Below are 21,715 nucleotides of genomic sequence, written 5' to 3' on the forward strand. Positions count from 1 at the left end.
TCTGTTAAAGCCACTATGACATTCTTGAATAATTCTGTGCAAGTGGCATGGTTGATATGTAACAACATTCTATCATCAGCCTCTTCTTGTTGACAACGAAGTGTCGGTACATCCACAACAGTTTGAGAGCTGATTCTCAGGCACTTATACAAGTCATCTTCATGAGAACCTCCAAAGTATATATTCATGGAATACTTTCTGTACCTTGAGTCACTTTCTCAATTAACGACTTGATGAAAAATTCTTGCAGCCTTACCTTGTTTTTGGTTGATGACCAGAATCTTTCTGTATCTACTGGAAGTGGAGTGTCACTGCGATTGATAGATACCTCTATTGGGTCAACTTTTCTTCTCTGCATTCTTTCACAGTCTTGTTTACTATCTAGGTCATAAGTATCAAAGACAATATAAATTCGTGTGCAAGTGGCTGACATGCAAGAAAATATTTTCCACAAGTAAGCTGCCATATCACCAAATCTTTTCAGCTTCAACTATGTCACTGATAATTTTCTAGCATATGCCGTGTAATCAAAGACAATAGCTTTAGGATTAGTGTCCGAGAAAGGTACTTTCTGTGGAGCTTGTTCTTTAAGTCTTTTTGCAATTACATGTGTAAGCTCTGATTTGAGGAACTTTTGCAAATAGCCATCTTTAATTAGGTAATACGAGGTGGATGTTATTTCATATGCCAGAAGCTGTGAGATATCATAGCCTCCGGCTCTAGCAATATCAATAGTGTGGAAGGCATTATTCGTGTCAATAGTGTGGAAGGCATTATTCGTGTCTTTCTGTATATCAGCAGGGGAATCCTTGCATATGTTATGCTTCTTACTCGTCTTTTTAATTGGATCAAACACACTTTTCTTTATCTTTAAACCTTGTTTTGACAAATTCCTTGTATGTTTGCTGTCCAAGACTAATACAGTTCAAAAGATACTTGCTTTTCTCATCACTAGTCTCTTTTCCAGTGACAAGATTTCTCTTCTTTTTGTTGTGTAACAGATCAAATAGGTTGTCTCTTTTCTGAATATATGCAAGCATTTACTGAATGCAAATCTCATCATGCTTAGTTGTGGCTGTTGAAAAGCCGATATCAGGAATTTTTCTTGCTTAGTTAGTCCATGCTGAGCTACTGCCTCTTTCCTTCTTGTAAGTCCTACAATGGCCCCCATGGCCTTTAGCAGGTTTAATGTAAATCTGCTCAAGCACTTGGTCCATTGGGGGACACTACTGAATTTATGAGTAGAATGTTTCACAACAAAATGGCCTTTAAGAAACTGCATGGATTGAAGGAAATTTTTGTGGCAGCTACAAAGTCTTCATAAAATATTGTTCCCCATCGTGAATAGTGTGTCTTGTCGAAAGTAAAGAACAGTGGTAATGTTCGCTGAACAGATGACAAATGTAATTCCCAGTTTCCTTCCCTATGTGAACGAGTCAGGTCTCTTAGCAGATGGAACAGGTAGGTTGGAAATGTACTCCAATATTTAAAGATATCACTTTGATCTCCTTTTGCAACGAATTATCAAACGTGAGTATTATGTCACACAGAAGTTTCTTACATTTTCCAAGGATACTCTGAGACTCTTGAATTTTTTCCATTACAATAAAGTTGTAGCAGTGCTATTTCTGAAATGAGTTTGGTGAGATTTTGAGTCGCCCTGTTGTTGAAAGAATTGTTTCCAGAGAAGTTGATGCATAACTTTGGCAATTAGAGATAATCCTCTTAGAGCACGTGAATAATGGCTGCCCTTTAAAATACTCTGGGCTATCTTTGGGCCAAATATTTCATTCTCTGTGAACACATGTTCCACACCACTGTCTTCAAGATACTTGCTAATGCAAGATACTACTACTTTGGCCATATGAAAACCACCAAGGCCTAGAAATATATTGTTTAACTTTTCTGGCTGCAAAAGTTGAAGCTCCTTTATAATCCTGAATACATTATAATCCTGTATACATACTCAGATAGACAAAAAAAAAAAACAATAACAAAAACATATAGATGTGATAATACTCAAATCATCCTATTATGCATTCTCCTACTCAATACCTTAGAAATGATGTGCAATTGAGTATATTATGGTCATTTATTGACTTTTATCATTTTTGTCAGGCAGCCATCTTGGATTTCAAAATGGCAGAAAATAGGCCAGTTGTGGAACATGTGACCAATTTTTTTTTTATGTCCAAACAACCCTTAAACAAGATCTGGAGTCAAATTTAGGGTACATCTTAGTGCATACGGGACCCTACCAGGCTCCTAGACTAAAGGGGATGTGGATCGGTTTCACTCAAATTTATCCCAGAATTCGTGGCAAAGACTCTGAATCCAGTGGTCCCTGACGCCAGATTCGAGTCCTTTTCAATCCCCTCCCTAGCAGACTTTGCATATAATGAGTGAGAAGAGATGCTACTATGTCCAGTTATATTGCTGTGTTGCTTTCTTAAAAGGACTCTGTAACTCTGTTGATGACTTTTTGTTAGTACTGGCAGATCCAAGAAAGAGATGTCCGAGAACACAATATCTCTATGGTTTTATGAAACCATCAGGCTCAGAGCTCACGGACTTAGGGGCATTGTGCCCTCCCACGTGTTCAAGAAGAATCAGTCAGTATATCAGGTGCTGAGAGCAGAATTGTGGTCACATTAGACAACATTCACCTCCAACCTGAGGGACATTGCTCATAGTTCCTAGGACACTTTTTCCTTTAGTCTCCTGGTGGGACAGGTGGTATCTTGTTCAAGATGTACGGGTGCAGAAGTGATAATGAGTGGGACTGACCTCCCTCCTTTCCCTTTCTGGTACCTTTTCTCTCCCAGTGAGCAGAGGATCGGTTGTCAGGCTGTCGTGTGCTGGGTGGACATAGATGCAGGTTAATGATCAGGCTTTCTATTTTTCTAATTTTTATGATATGATTAGAAGCAAAGTTCTATCTTCTCTCTAGCAAGGGGAGAGAGGGACTTATGGTAAATCTAACCCGTTGCTTATATTTAGCTTTGTTGTCTCTGACAAAGTTCTTCCAAGCCTTTCAAACCAATTGCTTCGAAAAGCCTAGAAGTCTAACAGCAGAACACAATTTTTTCTTCTAATCAGAACCACTGGACTGCTTTCTTTGGGAGTACTACTTAAGTGATCAGTGCTAAATTGTATTTACCAGTACGGGAGATTGAATTTCCATTTACTTATTTGCTCCAAGTTAAGGACAGTCTTTGCCCTTCTCTTCTTTAATTCCTCTTTTGTTTGTCATATTGATATTTGAAAATTATTAGATAATTATTTTTTATCATAAAAAATGTATTTAGTTACGAAAATTAAATGATAATACAGTAATTAGTGAATATTGCCCTACAAAAAATCCGCAAATAGTAAGTTTCCCTCGATATATTTGGAAATACCTTCCACAGAAAAACCTGCACTTCTGAAGGCGCGAATGCTGATCCGAGATCTTGTAATAGCTACACATAATTTTTTTATGAGGACCGGAGGCCAGATGGCAGTATAATGACATGGTAACACTTTGGTTCCCCTCTCATATGGAGGTTATGGGATGGTGCTGAGGAATTTGATTTCCCATTAGGTATGTCAATCATTTCTGAGCTTTATCCTAAAAGATATCAGCTGTTTTAATGTTGAAATCGACAGAGTAATAAAAGTAATTAGAAAAACAGTGTAACTCCACTCTGACTTTGGAGTCATAATAGTAGCTATGATCACATAATTTCCCCCCCTGTATCATAATGATATGGCTGCAATCCTTGTAAAATAGCGTTTTCCCATTGCCATTGGCTTGCTGTTTGTTAGACATGGTACTTACCTGTTTCTCCTCTTGGGACATGTTTTCATAAGCTTTGTACATAGGGTTTTCGTGTTCTCCTTCTAGTTGATCATCAGGTACAGCTGTTGGTGGTGGCTGCCCGTCACTTACTCCAGCTCCTACAAGAGACTAAAACAAATTTATGATTAGAACGATTTATTTTTCCCTACACCTGAAAAGTAAAGAATATTGATGAATTTTATTGAACATTCTTATAAAATTGTAATGTCTTTAAAGAGCAAGTCATTACCAAATTCAGCTATTAAATCATGGATGGAGAAGTAACCAAAAATATCCTCAGCTTCCTTATTATATTATGTCCCATTTAATTCTGTCTCCCGAGCAAACATATGTCTATTAGTTTCTAGAAAACCAATTGACAATAAATAGATACCTTTTTGAAGAAGTTAGTATTTGAAGATTTACTTATCTTCTCTTTGCAAGTTCAGATGAAAAGAGGATTATGAAGCCCACCCCGCCTCTGCCTTATAAAATACCAGGTTATACTAAACTATTAATAGACCTTAGCAGACTGGTGAAAGCAGCTATGGATTACAGTGAAAACCCAAAAGTCAAGAGAATAAGTGATGATTGGTAATACCCTACAACAGATTAATTCATGGTATACTTACTGCCATGGACTGATTGAAGATGGGGTTTAAAAATCTGAGCCCTCCTTCCCGGTTGTAGGAAGGCATGAATATCGAGGAAGCAGTAGAAAGACGTCGGCCTCCAACGTCACTCACAACAGAAACACGTCGGCTACTGCTCTCCAGTCGACGAAACATGAAGGACAGTTGTGTGGTTATCCTGCCAAGGAGAAACTGGGCTAAATCCCTTCCATTACAATTGGTTTACATTAAGTTTGTCAGCATTTTCCCTTGCACCCTTAAACCTAGTATGCAGTATAGAATACCAGTTTCATTTTTAGCAAATATGTGTGGAATTATTAGATTAGCCTGGGCTGGTTCTAGAGAAAAACAAGTAATTATCCTTCTCAGGTGAATTAAGGGTGATCCCTTTGCAGAGGAAAGTTCCGCATCAGCTGCTTATATACGTAACTAGTGTTTGCCAGTATCATATCAAACTCTGATATACACATTGTTCTTGTCACTTCTATATAGCAAGGAATCTTGTGCTTCATGTATTTTAGGACTCAAAGTAATACCTCTTGAATTTCTCTTAGGCAGTGATCTCTCTGTTTTCCTTGTTGCCTTCTTCCCATTACTGCAAATTATACATGTTATCTTCCTCTATTCTTTTATATGAACAAACCAGTTAAAAAATTATCTATGCTATTTCTAAAGAATCTTTGTCGTATCTACATATTTGTCCTTTCTGTCTATTAACTGTATATTACTTGAACAATTCATGAAAGGTCTGGATTTTACCATCTTTTCTTTTTAAACGTTTACACTGCAATGAAGATGAGCTGGCTCAAAAATGACCTATGAATACATTGTAATTTTTGCTCTTGTCATGTACCTTACCATCATAAAACCACCTCTTCACATCCAGTCACTGCCATCTCTTCCAGTACTCAAGCAGAAACATACTATCTCACCTGCTTTATTTATTCCTTGACCAGCCACTTTTTTCGTCATCGTTATGCTCATACATCTTTGCTCTACTCGTACTACTTTTCATTCTTCCTATCCATTTGATCTTTCACCACACCATCATATTTATTTTCACTGACTCATACATCCTTACTCTTGTTAAGGATAATTTTCATTTTTAATTAGTCTTTGCAGCTTCTCTTCATTATCATCAATGAACAATTGTCATTTTGTCCTTACATTTCCTGTCCTTCCTCTTGGCTTTTCTAACCACTCCATCGATAAAAGTCACGACACTTAAAAACTTTCAGTCAGTCAGTTAAATCCATTATTAAAAAATTAAGCAGCCAGGGAGACATGGAGATATCTCACTTGCATGTTTAAGACCTGCTTTCACACAACTCACTGCCTCATTATGTGTTCAGTATAATTCATACCTGCAAGCTTTTTGTCATATCTATCATTTCTTTTAAAAATCCACTCTAGGTTACTGTGTGCCATATATGGCTTTTCCTTAGTTCCAAAGCCAGTTGTTTCATATGAAACCCTCATCTACATATGCTTTGTCTTTCCTATCCATCTGCCATCTGTTTTACTTTCAGTCAAATTCCTAACACACATTCTCTGGTATCCTAAGTAATGATATACCTTTTTATTTATTGCAGACACCTTTATACAGAGGAACAGTTATACCTCTCACCCACCGAAATGTAGCTAATATACCTTGGTCAGCGTTCAGTTACATTTGTTAACATCACTTATAGATAGGGTGCAACAGAACAGTCACGACTGTTGAGGAAAAGCTTCAAGATACCAGTGAATACTTTGGGTGGTTGAACGGCACAAGCCTACGTAGTAAAACATTGTCAGGCCTCAGAGGTGAGAGCATGAGTGTGCAAGTTGACCTAGCTGCTGGTCGAGAGTCAAGTGATCTTGATGCCAGAAAAAGGCGACGTGTGTGTGTTTGTGCGCCAAACAGGGTGTGCTCATGAAATCTTCTAGAACAATCTCTTGAATGGGCTTTTAAGGCCAAATGACAATCGTTTAAACAAAATTAAACAAACTGCTACTGGCAACTACACCTCCCCTCGTTTGTTGCAGATCATTCTGGGGAATTGGCTGAAAAAGCAAGCTAGGCAAATAAATTCCTGTAGTTACTAAAATATACTTTTTATTTCCCAAATTAGCTAACATTAAAATGGAATAAAATCAATTAATAAAATGGAATAAAATGAATTAACTCTGACCTGAAAAACCCCGTTAATCTATCGTTTTCCTCTCAAAATCATATTTAAGTAAGTACCCCCTCTTATCTCATTATGTCCGACTATTCATAATATTTTAAGTCGATGGAAGTCTTAGAGAATCCATTTTTCTATATGGTAACTCCGAACCCATTTGAAATAAAGAGACCACTTTAACCATGAAAGTTAGTCAAAAGGAATGTGTACCGCACCACACTCCTCTTTCTCCAGACTCAATAATGATTACACACACCCGGAGGACATATAAGGGCACAAATGATCTTTAAACTTGAATAATGACCCAATGGTTTGTGCCTTTATATGTCCTCCGGGTGTGTGTATAGCTATAATTATCCTAAATGTAATTTAGGAACTTATATTGGATCCACCAAGAGGCTTCTGAAGGTACTCATAGATTCACATCGTGGAGTAAGTAGTAGGACAGGCAGCAAAATTGCAAGCCCAGAGTTTTCTAATATTTGAAATCATTTGAAAATATGTAAAACCTCCATTGAAAATAAGGACTTTACAGTTGTAGGACGAGCTTCCAACAGCCACGATTTGATAATCTTCGAATCGTTAATGATCAAACGACTCGTCCCCTTGTTAAACAGCCAAACCACTGCTGGCACACTGTACCTCTCTTAGTTTCAACCTTTTATCTCCAGTCTTAACATTGCTGCTGAATAGGTTGGTCCAGTTTTACTCAACGATTGAATATTTCTTATTATTTGTTTTTGTGTTTTATTTTTTTTTTACTTATTTTAATAACTTTTTGTCCTGTTTATTTTACATTTTTTGTTTTTTAAAGAGGTCCTTTTAGTCTTTTTAATATTTTAAGTTTGTAATCATTGTGCAACTTTTATTTTTAAATTTTAAATTCTTAGCTTTATGTAATTTATTTTATGCTATTTATTTTGTACAGCCCTCGAAAATGTAATGAAGACATTACGAAACGTCGGGAATAAATTGACCCTTTTAGCAAGTCTTTATGTCCTTCTCCTCATTGATGTATATCTGGCTGTGGCCACTACTGTTTGGATATATATATATAATACATAATATATTATATATATATATATATATATATATATATATATATATATATATATATATATATATATACATATATATATGTAAGGGTTACATTCAAAGGGATTTATATTCCATATATAAATAATCTAATGACCTAAGGGGTCACTGTTGAAATAGCAAGGAGTGTGATAAAGGTTGATAAACAGGATGCAAGCTAGGTTTTGGCTTATTGAATCAGCGACGCCCTGGTTTGCATTTGCCTGTGATAATCAAATCCATTGTTGTGTCAAACAGGTCACAGTGCTTTCGCCTGAGAACCTATTGACCTATAACCCACAGACGTCTACGTGACTTCCTCTCACATGTTCGTCTGTCTGTATGTTATGTATGCTGAGCTAAGCTGTGCTCTCCTATGATTTGTAAATGCATTTGTATCTCAGAACTCTACTTCCCCTCCTAGAATCAGGTTCTCCTAACCACCTTCTTGTTTCTTACTCAAGAGATGTAGTTTTGCAAATATATTGTTCCTGTTGTCATCATGAGTTTGAAACATCTCCGCCTTCATACCCAAAGAAGATACTGACTTAGAAATTATCGTCGCAATCTCAGACGAGGATGGGAAGTATACCACATGATACTTGTGTATAACATCGCAGGTCTAAATAACTTCACAATGTACCTCGTTATACAAGGCATAGCACAACAAATATATATATAATATATATATATATATATATTCTATATATATAGATATATATATCTATATATATTATATATATATATATATATATATATATATATATATATACATACACATTGAGGTACAAATGTCCTTTAATATCTAATTCACTCTACCTCGGAATTAATATATTTTCATATATGCTTAACCGAAGGGGAATTTTATTAGGCGATAATAGAATTGTCGGCGCCCAGGTGCAAACCCAGGACACCATACAAATCCAGGAACGTCAGTGAAGCTTTTACCCACTCCACCACCACAAGAGGCTATAAGTTAATGCCGTCTCTCACCCTCAAATATCTTTCGCGCTCAGGTATTCGCTGATTTGGAGCCAGCATTAACCCACCTCGACCTCAGTAGTGTTGTAGTGCTTTTGACAGCACGTAGCCATTAACATAAGTCATATCACATTACCGTGATTCATATACATACATAGAGCTACAAATGTCCTTTAATATCTAATTCACTCTACCTCGGAATTAATATATTTTCATATATGCTTAACCAAAGGGGAATTTTATTAGGCGATAATAGAATTGTCGTCGCTCAGCCGCGAACCCAGGACACCATACAAATCCAGGAATGTCAGTGAAGCTTTTACCCACTCCATCACCGCAAGAGGCTATAAGTTAATGCCGTCTCTCACCCACAAATACCTTTTGCGCTCAGGTATTCGCTGATTTGGAGCCAGCATTAATCCACCTCGACCTTGGTAGTGTTATAGTGCTTATCGCCTAATAAAATTCCCCTTCGGTTAAGCATATATGAAAATTTATTAATTACGAGGTAGAATGAATTAGATATCAAAGGACATTTGTAGCTCGATGTATGTATATGAATCACGGTAATGTGATATGACTTATATTAACCCTCTTACGCTGATTGGACGTATTAAACGTCGAGTCAAAATGTCTCCCATATGCCGATTGGACGTATGATACGTCGACTCAAAAAAGTTTTTTTTAAAATTCGCAGAAAAATACTTATAGGCCTACCAGCCAAAAACTTTGTAATCACGCGCCTTGGTGGATGCTGGGAGTTCACGGATCAAGGCGTTGTTTTGTTTACAATCGTTACGCAGGCGCGCAAGCGCGAATTTCTTTCTTATCGCACTAAAAAGTATTAGTGACACATCTCAAAAATTATTTCGTCACTTTGACATAATATTTGCACCATTTTAAATTATCCGTTACATGGAGTATTATATATGAAAATGTGCGCAATTTTATGTAAAATACAACACAAAAATACTCATGATTGTAGCTTTTATCAGTTTTGAAATATTTTCATATAAATAACGATAAGTGCCAAAATTTCAACCTTTGGTCAACTTTGACTCTACCGAAATGGTCGAAAAACGCAATTGTAAGCTAAAACTTTTATATTCTAGTAATACTCAATCACTTGCCTTCCTTTTGCAACAAATTGGACGTCTCTAGCACAATATTTCGATTTATAGTGAATTTATGAAAAAAACTTTTTCCTTACGTCCGCGCGGTAACTCTTCCGATAAATTTTTTCATGCGATTGTCGAAATGTTTGCACCATTTTAAATTTGCCATTACATAAAGTTTTATATATGGAAATGTGCGCAATTTTATGCACAATACAACTAAAAACAACCCATGGTTATAGCTTATATCAGTTTTGAAATATTTTCATATAAATAACGATAAGTGCCAAAATTTCAACCTTTGGTCAACTTTGACTCGACCGAAATGGTCGAAAAACGCAATTGTAAGCTAAAACTCTTATATACTAGTAATATTCAATCATTTAACTTCATTTTGCAACGAATTGGAAGTCTCTAGCACAATATTTCGATTCATGGTGAATTTATGAAAAAAAAAAAACATTTTCCTTACGTCCGCGCGGTAACTTCCAAAAAAAATCAAATTTTTTTGTGCGATTGTCGTAATGTTTGCACCATTTAAAATTAACCGTTACATAAAGTTTTATATATGAAAATGTGCGCAATTTCATGTAGAATACAACAACAAATGATTGAAGGTTGTAGCTTTTATCTTTTTCGAAATATTTGCATATAAATCACGATAAATTGAAAAAAAAACACGTTTGGTCAACTTTGACTCTACCGAAATAGTCGAAAAACGCAATTGTAACTTTTACTCTACCGAAATAGTCGAAAAACGCAATTGTAAGCTAAAACTCTTACAATCTAGTAATATACAGTCATTTATCTTAATTTTGAAACAAATTCGAAGTGTCTAGCACAGTATTTAGATTTATGGTAAATTTAAAAAAAAAACTTTCTTTCCCTCCGCTCGCTGATTCTCGGCCGCAAATCTCCGAAATGCGTACATCGCATTCTCCTAATATTTTCTCCTTTTATTATTTGGCGTTTTATAGAGTTTCATATATGAAAATGTGCGCAAATTCATGAAGAATACAAAAATAAATATTTGAAGGTTGTAGCTTTTCACATTTTTGCAATATTTGCATATGAAAAAATATATATATAAAAATTTCGACATTCGGTCAACTTTAACTCATCCGAAATGGTCGAAAACTGCAATTCTAAGCTAAAACTCTTACATTATTTTAATATTCAATCATTTGTCTTCATTTTGAAACAAATTGGAAGTCTCTAGAACAATATTTAGATTTACGGTGAATTTTTGAAAAAACATTTTTTTACATCCGCTCGTTATGAATTCATGCATCATTTTGTGATAGTATTTTTTGTGTTGCTTTGATCGTTTTACAATGTGTTATATATAAAAATGATCACAATTTAATGTACAATACAACGAAAAAAAAGTAACTCGTTAGCTTTAACCGTTTTTTGCACAGCGCGATTTGAATACAATTATGTATGATTTTTTTTTCCCGCTACCATATATCGCATTATCTATATATGATCATGATATTTGTTGTCATTTCTGATGGTTTCATTCTAAACTTCAGGCAATGACAAAAAAATGAGCCAAAAATGAACTCCTAATCTTGAAAACTAAGCGGGCTGTGATTTTTTGAAAAAATTATTTTTCCCGCTTCCGTGCTCACTCCAAACCTGCCTCAGCATACGGGAGACGTTTTGGTTTTTAGGGCTTCGGCGTAAGAGGGTTAATGGCTACGTGCTGTCATAAGCACTACAACACTACCGAGGTCGAGGTGGGTTAACGCTGGCTCCAAATCAGCGAATACTTGAGCGCGAAAGGTATTTGAGGGTGAGAGACAGCATTAACTTATAGCCTCTTGTGGTGGTGGAGTGGGTAAAAGCTTCACTGACATTCCTGGATTTGTGTGGTGTCCTGGATTTGCGCCTGGGCGCCGACAATTCTATTATCGCCTAATAAAATTCCCCTTTGCTTAAGCATATATGAAAATATATTAATTCCGAGGTAGAGTGAATTAGATATCAAAGGACATTTGTAGCTCGATGTATGTATGAATCACGGTAATGTGATATGACTTATATTAATGGCTACGTGCTGTCATAAGCACTACAACACTACTGAGGTCGAGGTGGGTTAATGCTGGCTCCAAATCAGCGAATACCTGAGCGCGAAAGGTATTTGAGAGTGAGAGACGGCATTAACTTATAGCCTCTTGTGGTGGTGGAGTGGGTAAAAGCTTCACTGACATTCCTGGATTTGTATGGTGCCCTGGGTTCGCGCCTGGGCGCCAACAATTCTATTATCTCTTAATAAAATTCCCCTTCGGTTAAGCATATATGAAAATATATTAATTCCGAGGTAGAATGAATTAGATATTAAAGGACATTTGTAGCTTGATGTATGTATATGAATCACGGCAATGGGATATATATATATATATATATATATATATATATATATATATATATATATGATATATATATATATATATATATATATATATATATATATATATATTATACGGTAATGTGATAGAACATATTATACTATTAATTAATATATAAATATATTATATTATATATATATATATATATATATATTATACATTATATTAATATATATATATATATATATATATATATATATATATATATATATATAAGCATATTATCGGAGGATGAGGTTGTTATTTTAAATCTAGGTACAATAACTAAGGTGAAAGTCTGGTTGAGGGAAGTGAAAATGCCCAAAGAGGTGTATATATCTGAATGTAGCAAAAAATTAAAAGGTGTCATTAGCACGGTGTCGGTATCAAAATACAAGTGTTACTTGGGTGAAACTGTTAAATCGTAATGATAAAGTTAGGAAATATTAGAAGAATACTTGTGTGGTAGACCTCCAGGATTGGAGTGGGGACAGTGGTTTGTAGAGGGGAAAACTGAGTTTTCAGAGGCGGAAATGCAAATGAGGCGGAAAATCTTTAGGGATCACTTAGCTAATGCAGATGACAAGGAGCATATAGCATATTTCTAAGGTTTTAGAAATATGGTGAATCTAGAAGAGGGGACCAAACCCATCTTTATTCCCGTGTACTGTATACCCTACAAAATCATGGAGCAGGTAGAGAAGGAGGTTAGTAAATGAAAGGAGGGAATTATTTGGCCCAGTGTGTCCCCATACAACTTCCCGTTGCTGGTGGTGTCTAAGAAGGACGGTTCAGTCCGGCTATGTGTAGATTTCTGTAAATTGAATTGTGGAAATTGGGGGACATAGGATATATTCTTCAATAGACCTCATGCAGGGATTCTTGCAGGCTCCACTCAATGAAGATAATCAGGAATTTACCGCATTCTCATTGCCCAATAGCATTTCGAGTTTATGGGGATGTCTTTTGGTTTGTCGGGTAGTTCTATGACTTTTACGAGGTTGGTGAGCACAGTTTTGCATGGGCTATTAGGCAAGAATGTCTTTGTGCACATGGATGATATATTGATTGCAACAGGTTCGACATGAGCATCACACAGAAGTGCTTAGGGAAGTTCTTAGGAGACTTAGGTTAGCAGGCTTGAAAATTAAATTAGCCAGTGCGACTTCTTAAAGAAGCTGATTGTATATTTACGTCATGTCATATCTAAAGAGGGAGTTAGAGTAAATGACTGATAAAGTCAAAGCAATTGCAGATTTTCCTGTCCCTAAGACAAAGAAACAAGTTATATCATTCTTGAGGATGACAGTTTTTTTTAGAAAGTATGTGAAAGGTTTTTCTATCTTGGCATCTCCTTCAACAGATGTGATGTGGGGGATACTCATTTTCTTGGGGGTAGCCGCAACAGGTAGCCTTTCAGAGAGTTAAGGATGCATTAATGAATCCCCCAGTCCTGATTTTTCCAGTCAGGAGGCTATAGGTGCCTTCATTATGCAGAAATTTGAAGGGAAATTCCATCCAATAGTTATTATAGTAGGACATTCAAGACAATGGGTAGCAATGAAAGGTTAATGGCTACCGAAGATAAGGAAGCCTTTGCTGTAGTATCAAGTTTGGTTCATTTCAAGATGATGTTAATGGGGAAGAAAGTAAAAGTTCTTACCACAAGCCATTATTAGATTTTTTTAAGAAGCCAGATCTGTTCGCCTAAAAGAGCTCGATGGTTCCCAATAATTAGAGATTTTGATGCAATGCTCAAATACATAGAGGGCAGACATAATGCGGTAGCAGATGCTCTTAGTAGAAGTTTTTATGAGACAGAAAGATTTCAAGTCGTGGTGGTTACTGGTGATTCTATACAGTGGGATATCAGTCGCCTAAAACAAAGTCAAGATGAGGATGAAATTTTGGAGGATGCAAAAGCGTTCCTTAGAAGTGAATTAGTCAGGAAGGTTTATAAGTTGCCTTTTTCAGGTTTAGAATTAGAGGGTAATATTTTGGTGAGGAAAATTAAATATAAATTAAAGACTAGTGAAAGTACAGGGGATACGACACAGATCATGGACTAGTGAAAGTACAGGGGATACGACACAGATCATGATTCCGAAAGTCCTAATTCCAGTGGTCTTAGATATAGTACATTGTAAGTTGGTAGTCCAAATTTTGGGGGTAGAAAAGACTTATAATGATATGGGTAATAAATGCATTTGGAAGAATATATGGGCAGATGTGGAATATTTTGTAAAAAAGTGTGAAGGTGACTTCTGGCAAATTAGGGTCACATTTGGTACTAAGTATACGTTGTGAGAGAATACATATGGATATTTTGGGGAATATCTGTGAATCAGGGTATGGCAAGAGGTACTTATTGGTGGTAATAGATGAACTGACGAGGGTAGTGGAAATTTTCCCACTAAAGCATAAAACAGCAGAAGTAGCTGAGGCACACTTAATTGGATTTACAATATGTCATTATGGGGTACCCGAGGTTTTGTTGGCTGATAATGGTAGGGAATTTGTAAATAGGGCCTTAGAGTGTCTGGCAGAAGTTATGGGGATACAGAAAGTAACAATCCTTCCATACAGACCAGAAGCTAATGGGTTGTGTGAATGAGCAAACAGGAATGTGCTTGAGGCGCTCAGGAAAACTATAGGCGGCAACGATAGGAGCTGGGACAGATATTTAGATACAGTTAGGCATAACATCAACTTGGGAGAATTCTTCAAAGGTAACAAGTCGTTTGTTAACGAGGACCCAATTGTCAATTTTTACATACTCAGGTCGTTTGTTAGAGACTTTTAGGACAGGCTCTGTTTTTCCCTCACCTGATGCTGCCTCTGCCTCTCCTCTCCCTCCACAGTTGCTGGATAGCATGCAGGAGCCTTTACCCATTGCACCTTCCACTCCTCCTGATGAGGTATTTGCAACATCATGTCAGCCCGTACGTCAATCCACCAGGATAGCAGCCAGATATAATAAGAGGGTAGAGGAAATGACCTATTTGGGCCATTGATCACTTCATCACCGTGTCCGTTGGAGATCAGCCTACCGACGGCATCCATTTTTTACTTTTTTGTCTTGTTTACCTTCATATATTTTATGTTTAATTGTTCATTCGACTGAAGATGAACTCAGGGTAGGGTTCGAAAGCTTTTACATAGTTTTATCAAATTTTACTACTGCTTCCATCAGTATATTTTTGTGGACCTTAAAGGACATTAATACTATGGTCAGTGACTCTATTAAAATGTCTCCAGTCGAAGCATTATTTGTTGCCAACCGCAAGGCACATTTGATTTGTTGCCTATACCTTCCCGTGGGGAAGATACAATTAAATCATTAATCTCTTCGGCAAAAGGGAGACACTTGTCTCAGCCATAATCTCAAGTCGAAGACACGAGAAATGGTGGAAGCTATTAGATGGTAAAGTTGCTGTTGGGGATAATGTGTTCCTGAGGGTCAATGTGGGAAATTAATTAATTATGTTAGGTCCAAAATTTGAGGGTCCCTTTAGGGTTATTGAAGAATAGAGAGGAAACAGGGTTTTAGACTTGGATGAAAAGACAAGTCTGTCTAGATTAAGACATATGTCTAAGATCAAGAGGATGGGGAAATGATAAAAAGGGGAAATTGTGCAGTTATGCATTTTGTTTTTTCTCTGTTTCACAAATGGATGGTGAAATGTGGAAGACAGAGACCTGTAGGAAAAGTTTTATGTTTTTGTTAATCTGTCTTATTTAACTTTATTTTTTTTCTTTTACTATTTTCTTATGCGCAACTGAGGCGATTCGCCGTAAATATCTGGGGTAATTGTTGTATTAACCCTTAAACGCCAAGCCGGTATTTCCAAAAGTGTCTCCCGTACGCCGGCGGGGTTCGGGAGTGAGCACCAAAGCAAAATCCCAGCACGCTTAGTTTTCAAGATAAAGAGTTAATTTTTGGCTCTTTTTTTTTTTTTTTTTTTTTTTTTTTTTTTTTTTTTTTTTTTTTTTTTTTTTTTCATTGCCTGAAGTTTAGTATGCAACCATCAGAAAGGAAAAAAATATCATTATCATATATAAATATTGGAAAATATAATTGTATACAAATCGCACTCTGAGCAAAACGGTTAAAGCTAATGAGTTAATTTTTTTCGATGTATTGTACACTAAAGTGTGATGATTTTGGTATATAACAAATTGTAAAACGATCAAAGCAACATAGAGAAAATATTATCACAAAATGATGCATGAATTCGTAACGCGCGGACGTAAAAAATAGTTTTTTTCAAAAATTCACCATAAATCGAAATATTGGGCTAGAGACTTCCCGTTTGTTGCAAAATGAAGGTAATTGATTGAATATTACTAGACTGTAATAGTTTTAGCTCACAATTGCAGTTTTCAACCATTTCGGTCGAGTTAAAGTTGACCCAATGTCGAATATTTTCCATTTATTGTGATTTATATGCAAATTTTTCAAAAATGATAGAAGCTACAACCATTAGTTATTATTTTTTTTTTTTGCATTCTACATGAAATTGCGCACATTTTCATATATAAAACTCTATGTAACGGCTAATATAAAACGGTACAAAAATTACAACAAAGTGACTCAAGCATTTCTGAGATTTGCGGCCGAGATTCTGCGCGCGGAGGGAAGGAAAAAGTTTTTTTTAAAAATTCACCATAAATCGAAATATTGTGCTAGGGACTTCCTGTTTGTTTCAAAAAGAAGGTAAATGATTGAATATTACTAGACTGTAAGAGATTCGGCTTACAATTGCGGTTTTTGACCATTTCGGTCGAGTTAAATTTGACCAAATGTTGAATTTTTTCTATTTATCATGATTTATATGCACATATTTCAAAACTGATAAAAGCTACAACCGTGGGTTGTTTTTTGTTGTATTTTACATGAAATTGCGCACATTTTCATATATAAAACTCTATGTAACGGCTAATATAAAAACGTGCAAAAATTACGACAAAGTGACTCAAGCATTTCTGAGATTTGCAACAGATACCGCGCGTGGAGTGAAGGAAAAAGTTTTTTCAGAAATTCACCATAAATCAAAATATTGTGCTAGAGGCTTCCAATTTGTTGCAAGATGAAGGTAAATAGTTGAATATTACTAGAATGTAAGAGTCTTAGCTTACAATTGCATTTTTCGACCATTTTGGTCGAGTCAAAGTTGACCCAATGTCAAATTTTTTCCATTTATTGTGATTTATATGCAAATTTTTCAAAAATGATAAAAGCTACAAACATGGGTTATTTTTTTTGTATTCTACATGAAATTGTGCACATTTTCATTTATAAACTCTATGTAATGGCTAATATAAAACAGTGCAAAAATTACGACAAAGTGACTCAAGCATTTCTGAGATTTGCGGCTGAGTTACCGCGCTCGGAGGGAAGGAAAAAGTTTTTTTCAAAAATTCACTATAAATTGAGATATTGTGCTAGAGACTTCCAATTTATTGCAAAATAAGGGTAAATAATTTAATATTACTAGAATGGAAGAGTTTTAGCTTATAATTGCGTTTTTTGACCATTTTGATCAAGTCAAAGTTGACCAAATATCGAATTTTTTCTATTTATCGTGATTTATATGCAAAATTTTCAAAAATGATAAAAGCTACAACCATGAGGTATTTTTTGTTGTATTTTACATAAAATTGCACACATTTTCATATATAAAACTCTATGTAACAGCTAATATAAAATGGTGCCAAATTTACGACAAAGTGACTCGAGCATTTCTGAGATTTGCGGCCGAGATACCGCGTGCGGAGGGAAGGAAAAAGTTTTTTTTCAAAAATTCACCATAAATCGAAATATTGTGCTAGAGACTTCCAATTTGTTACCAAAAATGAAGGTAAATGATTGAATATCACTAGAATGTTATTTTTTGGCTTACATAAAAAAATTTTTTTACCAATACACAAAAATACACAATATATAGATATATATATATATATGATATATATATATATTATATATTTAAGTTTATAATAATTACACTTTTTTTTATTCTGGTATGAATACATAACTAAAAGGAATGCAGGTAAAAACTTTTGTTTTGGAAGAAAACTAAATAATATTCAAAACACTAATACAGATATATAAAAACTTGCAATAAATATAAAACTAAATATAAAATCAATGTAGAATACTTACTCCTAATCCTGACTCTTCGTTCTATTCTTGTTTTCTCCCTCCTCCATTGAAGAGTCTTGCATTTTTCCCTCTCGACATGACGAGGTACAGGTGGAGGAGGGAGACGCGCGCCGTTACTGGTGAACGGTCAGCAGCCCACTGCGCCCTCCATTGTCCCTTGGACAGGCGCACTCCAATATATGACCGCAGTGTGGTACTTGCGGTCACACTCCCTGATCCTGCAAAGTGCTATATTGCAGGTGCGACAGATGAACCGGGTGTCTCTCCTGCCATTCAAATGGCACACCCAGCACCGTTTCTGCCTGCGCCTTTGTAGGGGGTCCAGTGTGTGATCCCCTGGCTGCAGCCGACACACAGGGTCCACTATCTGACGGGAAGTCGAAATCTGAGTGCGGATGAGATCATCAAGGGCAGCGGCAGCAGGGGCAGTGGCAGCAGCGGCAGGAGCAGGGACAACCGATGTTTGCCCTCCTAACATCTGCCCTTTCCTCTAGGGGCAGATCTGGAGCTCAGGGCAGGGGGCCGGCGATGGAAGGCCACTCATTGAGATTAAAGTTTATGAGGGCATTCCCGGCCACCTCGAGAAACTGGATGTGGGACAACCTCCGGAGATCTGAATTGTACCCACAGTAGAGGATGTAGGCATTCTGGAGGGCCAACTGAATGATGTATTTTAGGAGCTTCTGTGTCCACCTCCTGGTTCTCCTGGCGAAGGGATAATACTGGATGAGTTGATCTAAAAAAGATCGACTCCTTCCATGTGCCTATTGTAGTACCCGGTGACGGTAGGCCGCTTGACAAGAAACTCCTCATACATAACTCGGCCCTGCCGACGTGTCTTCTTCCGCTGCACGACCTCTCCTTGTATGGGCTCATGACTCGTAATCATGAGGACAAGTCGGACCCCCATCCAACAGATTACGAAAACATCTCCCTTCCACCACCACTCTGTCTCTCCTCTTGCCAGATGTTGCGACTGGCTAGCGGACCTCTTGAGGACATCTGGGCCCCACTTACCAACCGAAGGGTACCACTGACGTGCACAACTGCTTCATACAGTTCCTGGGCCAGGGATACTGAGTTATAATAATTATCCATAAACAGGTGGTATCCCTGGTTACCGAAACAATCCACAAGACCGAAGACAGTGCCACGTAGCGTGGAGAAGACCCTAAAATACACCGAGAAGTCCACAACATATCCAGTGTTGGACTCCGTAATAAAAAAATAACTTTACACCATATTTCTTTGGCTTCTTGGGGTTGTACGCTTTTATGCTAAGACGTCCTTTGTAAGGCATCATCCCCTCATCCAAAGAAAGGTTCTTGCCAGGAACCACAAGAAACTGGCACTGTTCACGAATGTACTCCAACACTGGGTGGACTAAGATGAGGCGGTTGGGGTTATTTCGGGGTATGGCCCTTCGGTTGAAGGCATTGAAATACCTGTCCAATGCCAGGAAACTATCACGGGCCATAATGCCGGGCCCATTGGGCTTACTTAAAAAAAATTCCGCCTCCAATATTGTCTGACGTCAGCAGCAGGCATCATTCCAAAAAAAATGTGGAGCCCCAAAAAATGTGCCATGTCCGTGAGGTTGCAGCCCCACCAGCAATACGACGTTGTCCGCAGTTTGTTACAGCAATACCAAGCGTAGTCCATCATCTCTGCTACCAGGTATTCCAGCAATTCCCGCATCAGGAACCGCTGAATGAACCCCAGAGCAGTGAGAGGAACAGGTACAGTGAGTCCAGGTGCTGCCATGAATGGGTGCATGTTAGGTGGGGTGGGGTTCTCCGACCACTCCTTGTCACTTTCGGATGTACGGCCTTCACCTAGGCTGGCGCAACATTGTGACCTTCTACGGGTGCGCGCACGGTTTTGCAATCGCACGGTTTTGCACTCGCACCACCCCCCACTGGCCCATCTCTCTCGCTTTTGCTCTCGCTCTCTGTTTCGTCCTCAGCAACAAAACTCAACAACTCCTCCTCCTCAGACTCCCAATCATATGCACTAAAACCACTAAATTCTAGCTCACTTTCAGCCTGTGACTCCCATACAGACATTGGGGGCAAGTATTCATCATCACTTACATTGGGAGTGATGTCCTCGTCACTAGATGACCAAATGCCATCAAAATGAGGACTTGCGACCTGCTCTCGATCAAGCTCCAACAAGTATTCGTCAATGTCCTTTTGTTGGAGGCCTCCCAAATGTCTATGAATGCCCCTCAGGACACACCGATGCTTCTTAGGGGTCGTAAAAGGCACACGACGTAGTCCTTGGACACTTTCGGCCACACGAGGCCGCACAACATGGCATTGGGAAGCTGGGTCATCTTGGGTGCTTGGTCCCTCTCCAGCATCCAAGTCCAAAACACGCCTCACACGATCCCTACCGACAGGCAAAACGCACCTTTCGCGTTCTAGACGATGTTGGGACATCTCTACTTACGTCTTGTACCACCACAAATACTTAAACACTCGCAAAAGTTTGGCGAAACACAAATGCGGCAAGAGATCGCTCTCGGACGATGTGTCGCTGATGTTTGCTGGTGCGAGAAGAATGCAATTCGCGCATGCGCGGCTGGGTAACACTTGTAAACAAAACAACAGCTTGATCCATGAACTCCCAGCATCCCTCAAGGCGCGTGATTCAAAATTTTTTGCCAAGTAGGCCTATAACTATTTTTCCGCGAATATTTAAAAAAACTTTTTAGAGTTGACGTATTTTACGTCAATTAAGCACCCGACAGACAATTTTAGTTAACTTAAAATACATCCAATAGGTGTTTAAGGGTTAATGGAATAATTCATTTGGGTGAAACAGTGTGGGAAAATGCCATGGAGTCGAGAGATATTATGGGAGTTTTCTAGGATAAAAATGGTTGATATCCTTTGGTGTTATTGATGAATGCTATGGCATTACCAGCAGAATAAGAATAAATGTGGCAATATTTGAGTTTTTGGTGGTGATGATTTTTTGGTGGTGATGATTTTATAGGTGGTGATATGTACTTTTATGAGCGAATAGGGTTGTGATCGGTGGTATTGTGGATTTTGGTGGTGGTACTGGTTCGTTGTGGTTTTGTGGTCTTATGGTTTCTGGGAGTTTGTGGTTTTAGGAGGTTATATTCACCAGTGTTACTTTGATGATTTATGGAAGGTAATTTGTGGTTTGTAGTTTTCTGGGATTATATCCAACAGAGGTGGTTTTCTTTGGGGTTATATATTTGGGTGGTATTAGAGTGGCTTAGCGTATTTAGCCTGAGGCATGGTGTTTTATATTGGTGGTTATGTAATGGAGGCAGATATTTTTTGGTACCAGTGCTGATCAGAGGTTAGCGAGGATTTCCTTTTGAGGATTAAT

At 37.5% G+C, this 21,715-nt stretch overlaps 1 protein-coding gene and 1 long non-coding RNA gene across 3 annotated transcripts in view; one reads left to right on the forward strand and one right to left on the reverse strand.

The window, feature by feature from the left end:
* Positions 1–21,715, forward strand: part of LOC135222791 (uncharacterized) — a 128,829-nt gene that overhangs the window by 64,079 nt on the left and 43,035 nt on the right. The gene's annotated exons all lie outside the window — the stretch shown is intronic.
* Positions 1–21,715, reverse strand: part of LOC135222790 (uncharacterized) — a 79,807-nt gene that overhangs the window by 24,676 nt on the left and 33,416 nt on the right. For both annotated transcript variants that reach the window (XM_064261076.1, XM_064261075.1), the window contains exons 8-9: positions 4,453–4,630; positions 3,821–3,949 (exon numbers count right to left, since the gene is read on the reverse strand). In XM_064261076.1, coding sequence (XP_064117146.1) covers positions 3,821–3,949; positions 4,453–4,630 — 307 coding nt within the window. The remainder of the gene's footprint in view (positions 1–3,820; positions 3,950–4,452; positions 4,631–21,715) is intronic.

The sequence above is a fragment of the Macrobrachium nipponense genome, chromosome 8 (assembly GCF_015104395.2).
Source record: "Macrobrachium nipponense isolate FS-2020 chromosome 8, ASM1510439v2, whole genome shotgun sequence".
NCBI classification, from domain to species: Eukaryota; Metazoa; Arthropoda; class Malacostraca; order Decapoda; family Palaemonidae; genus Macrobrachium; species Macrobrachium nipponense.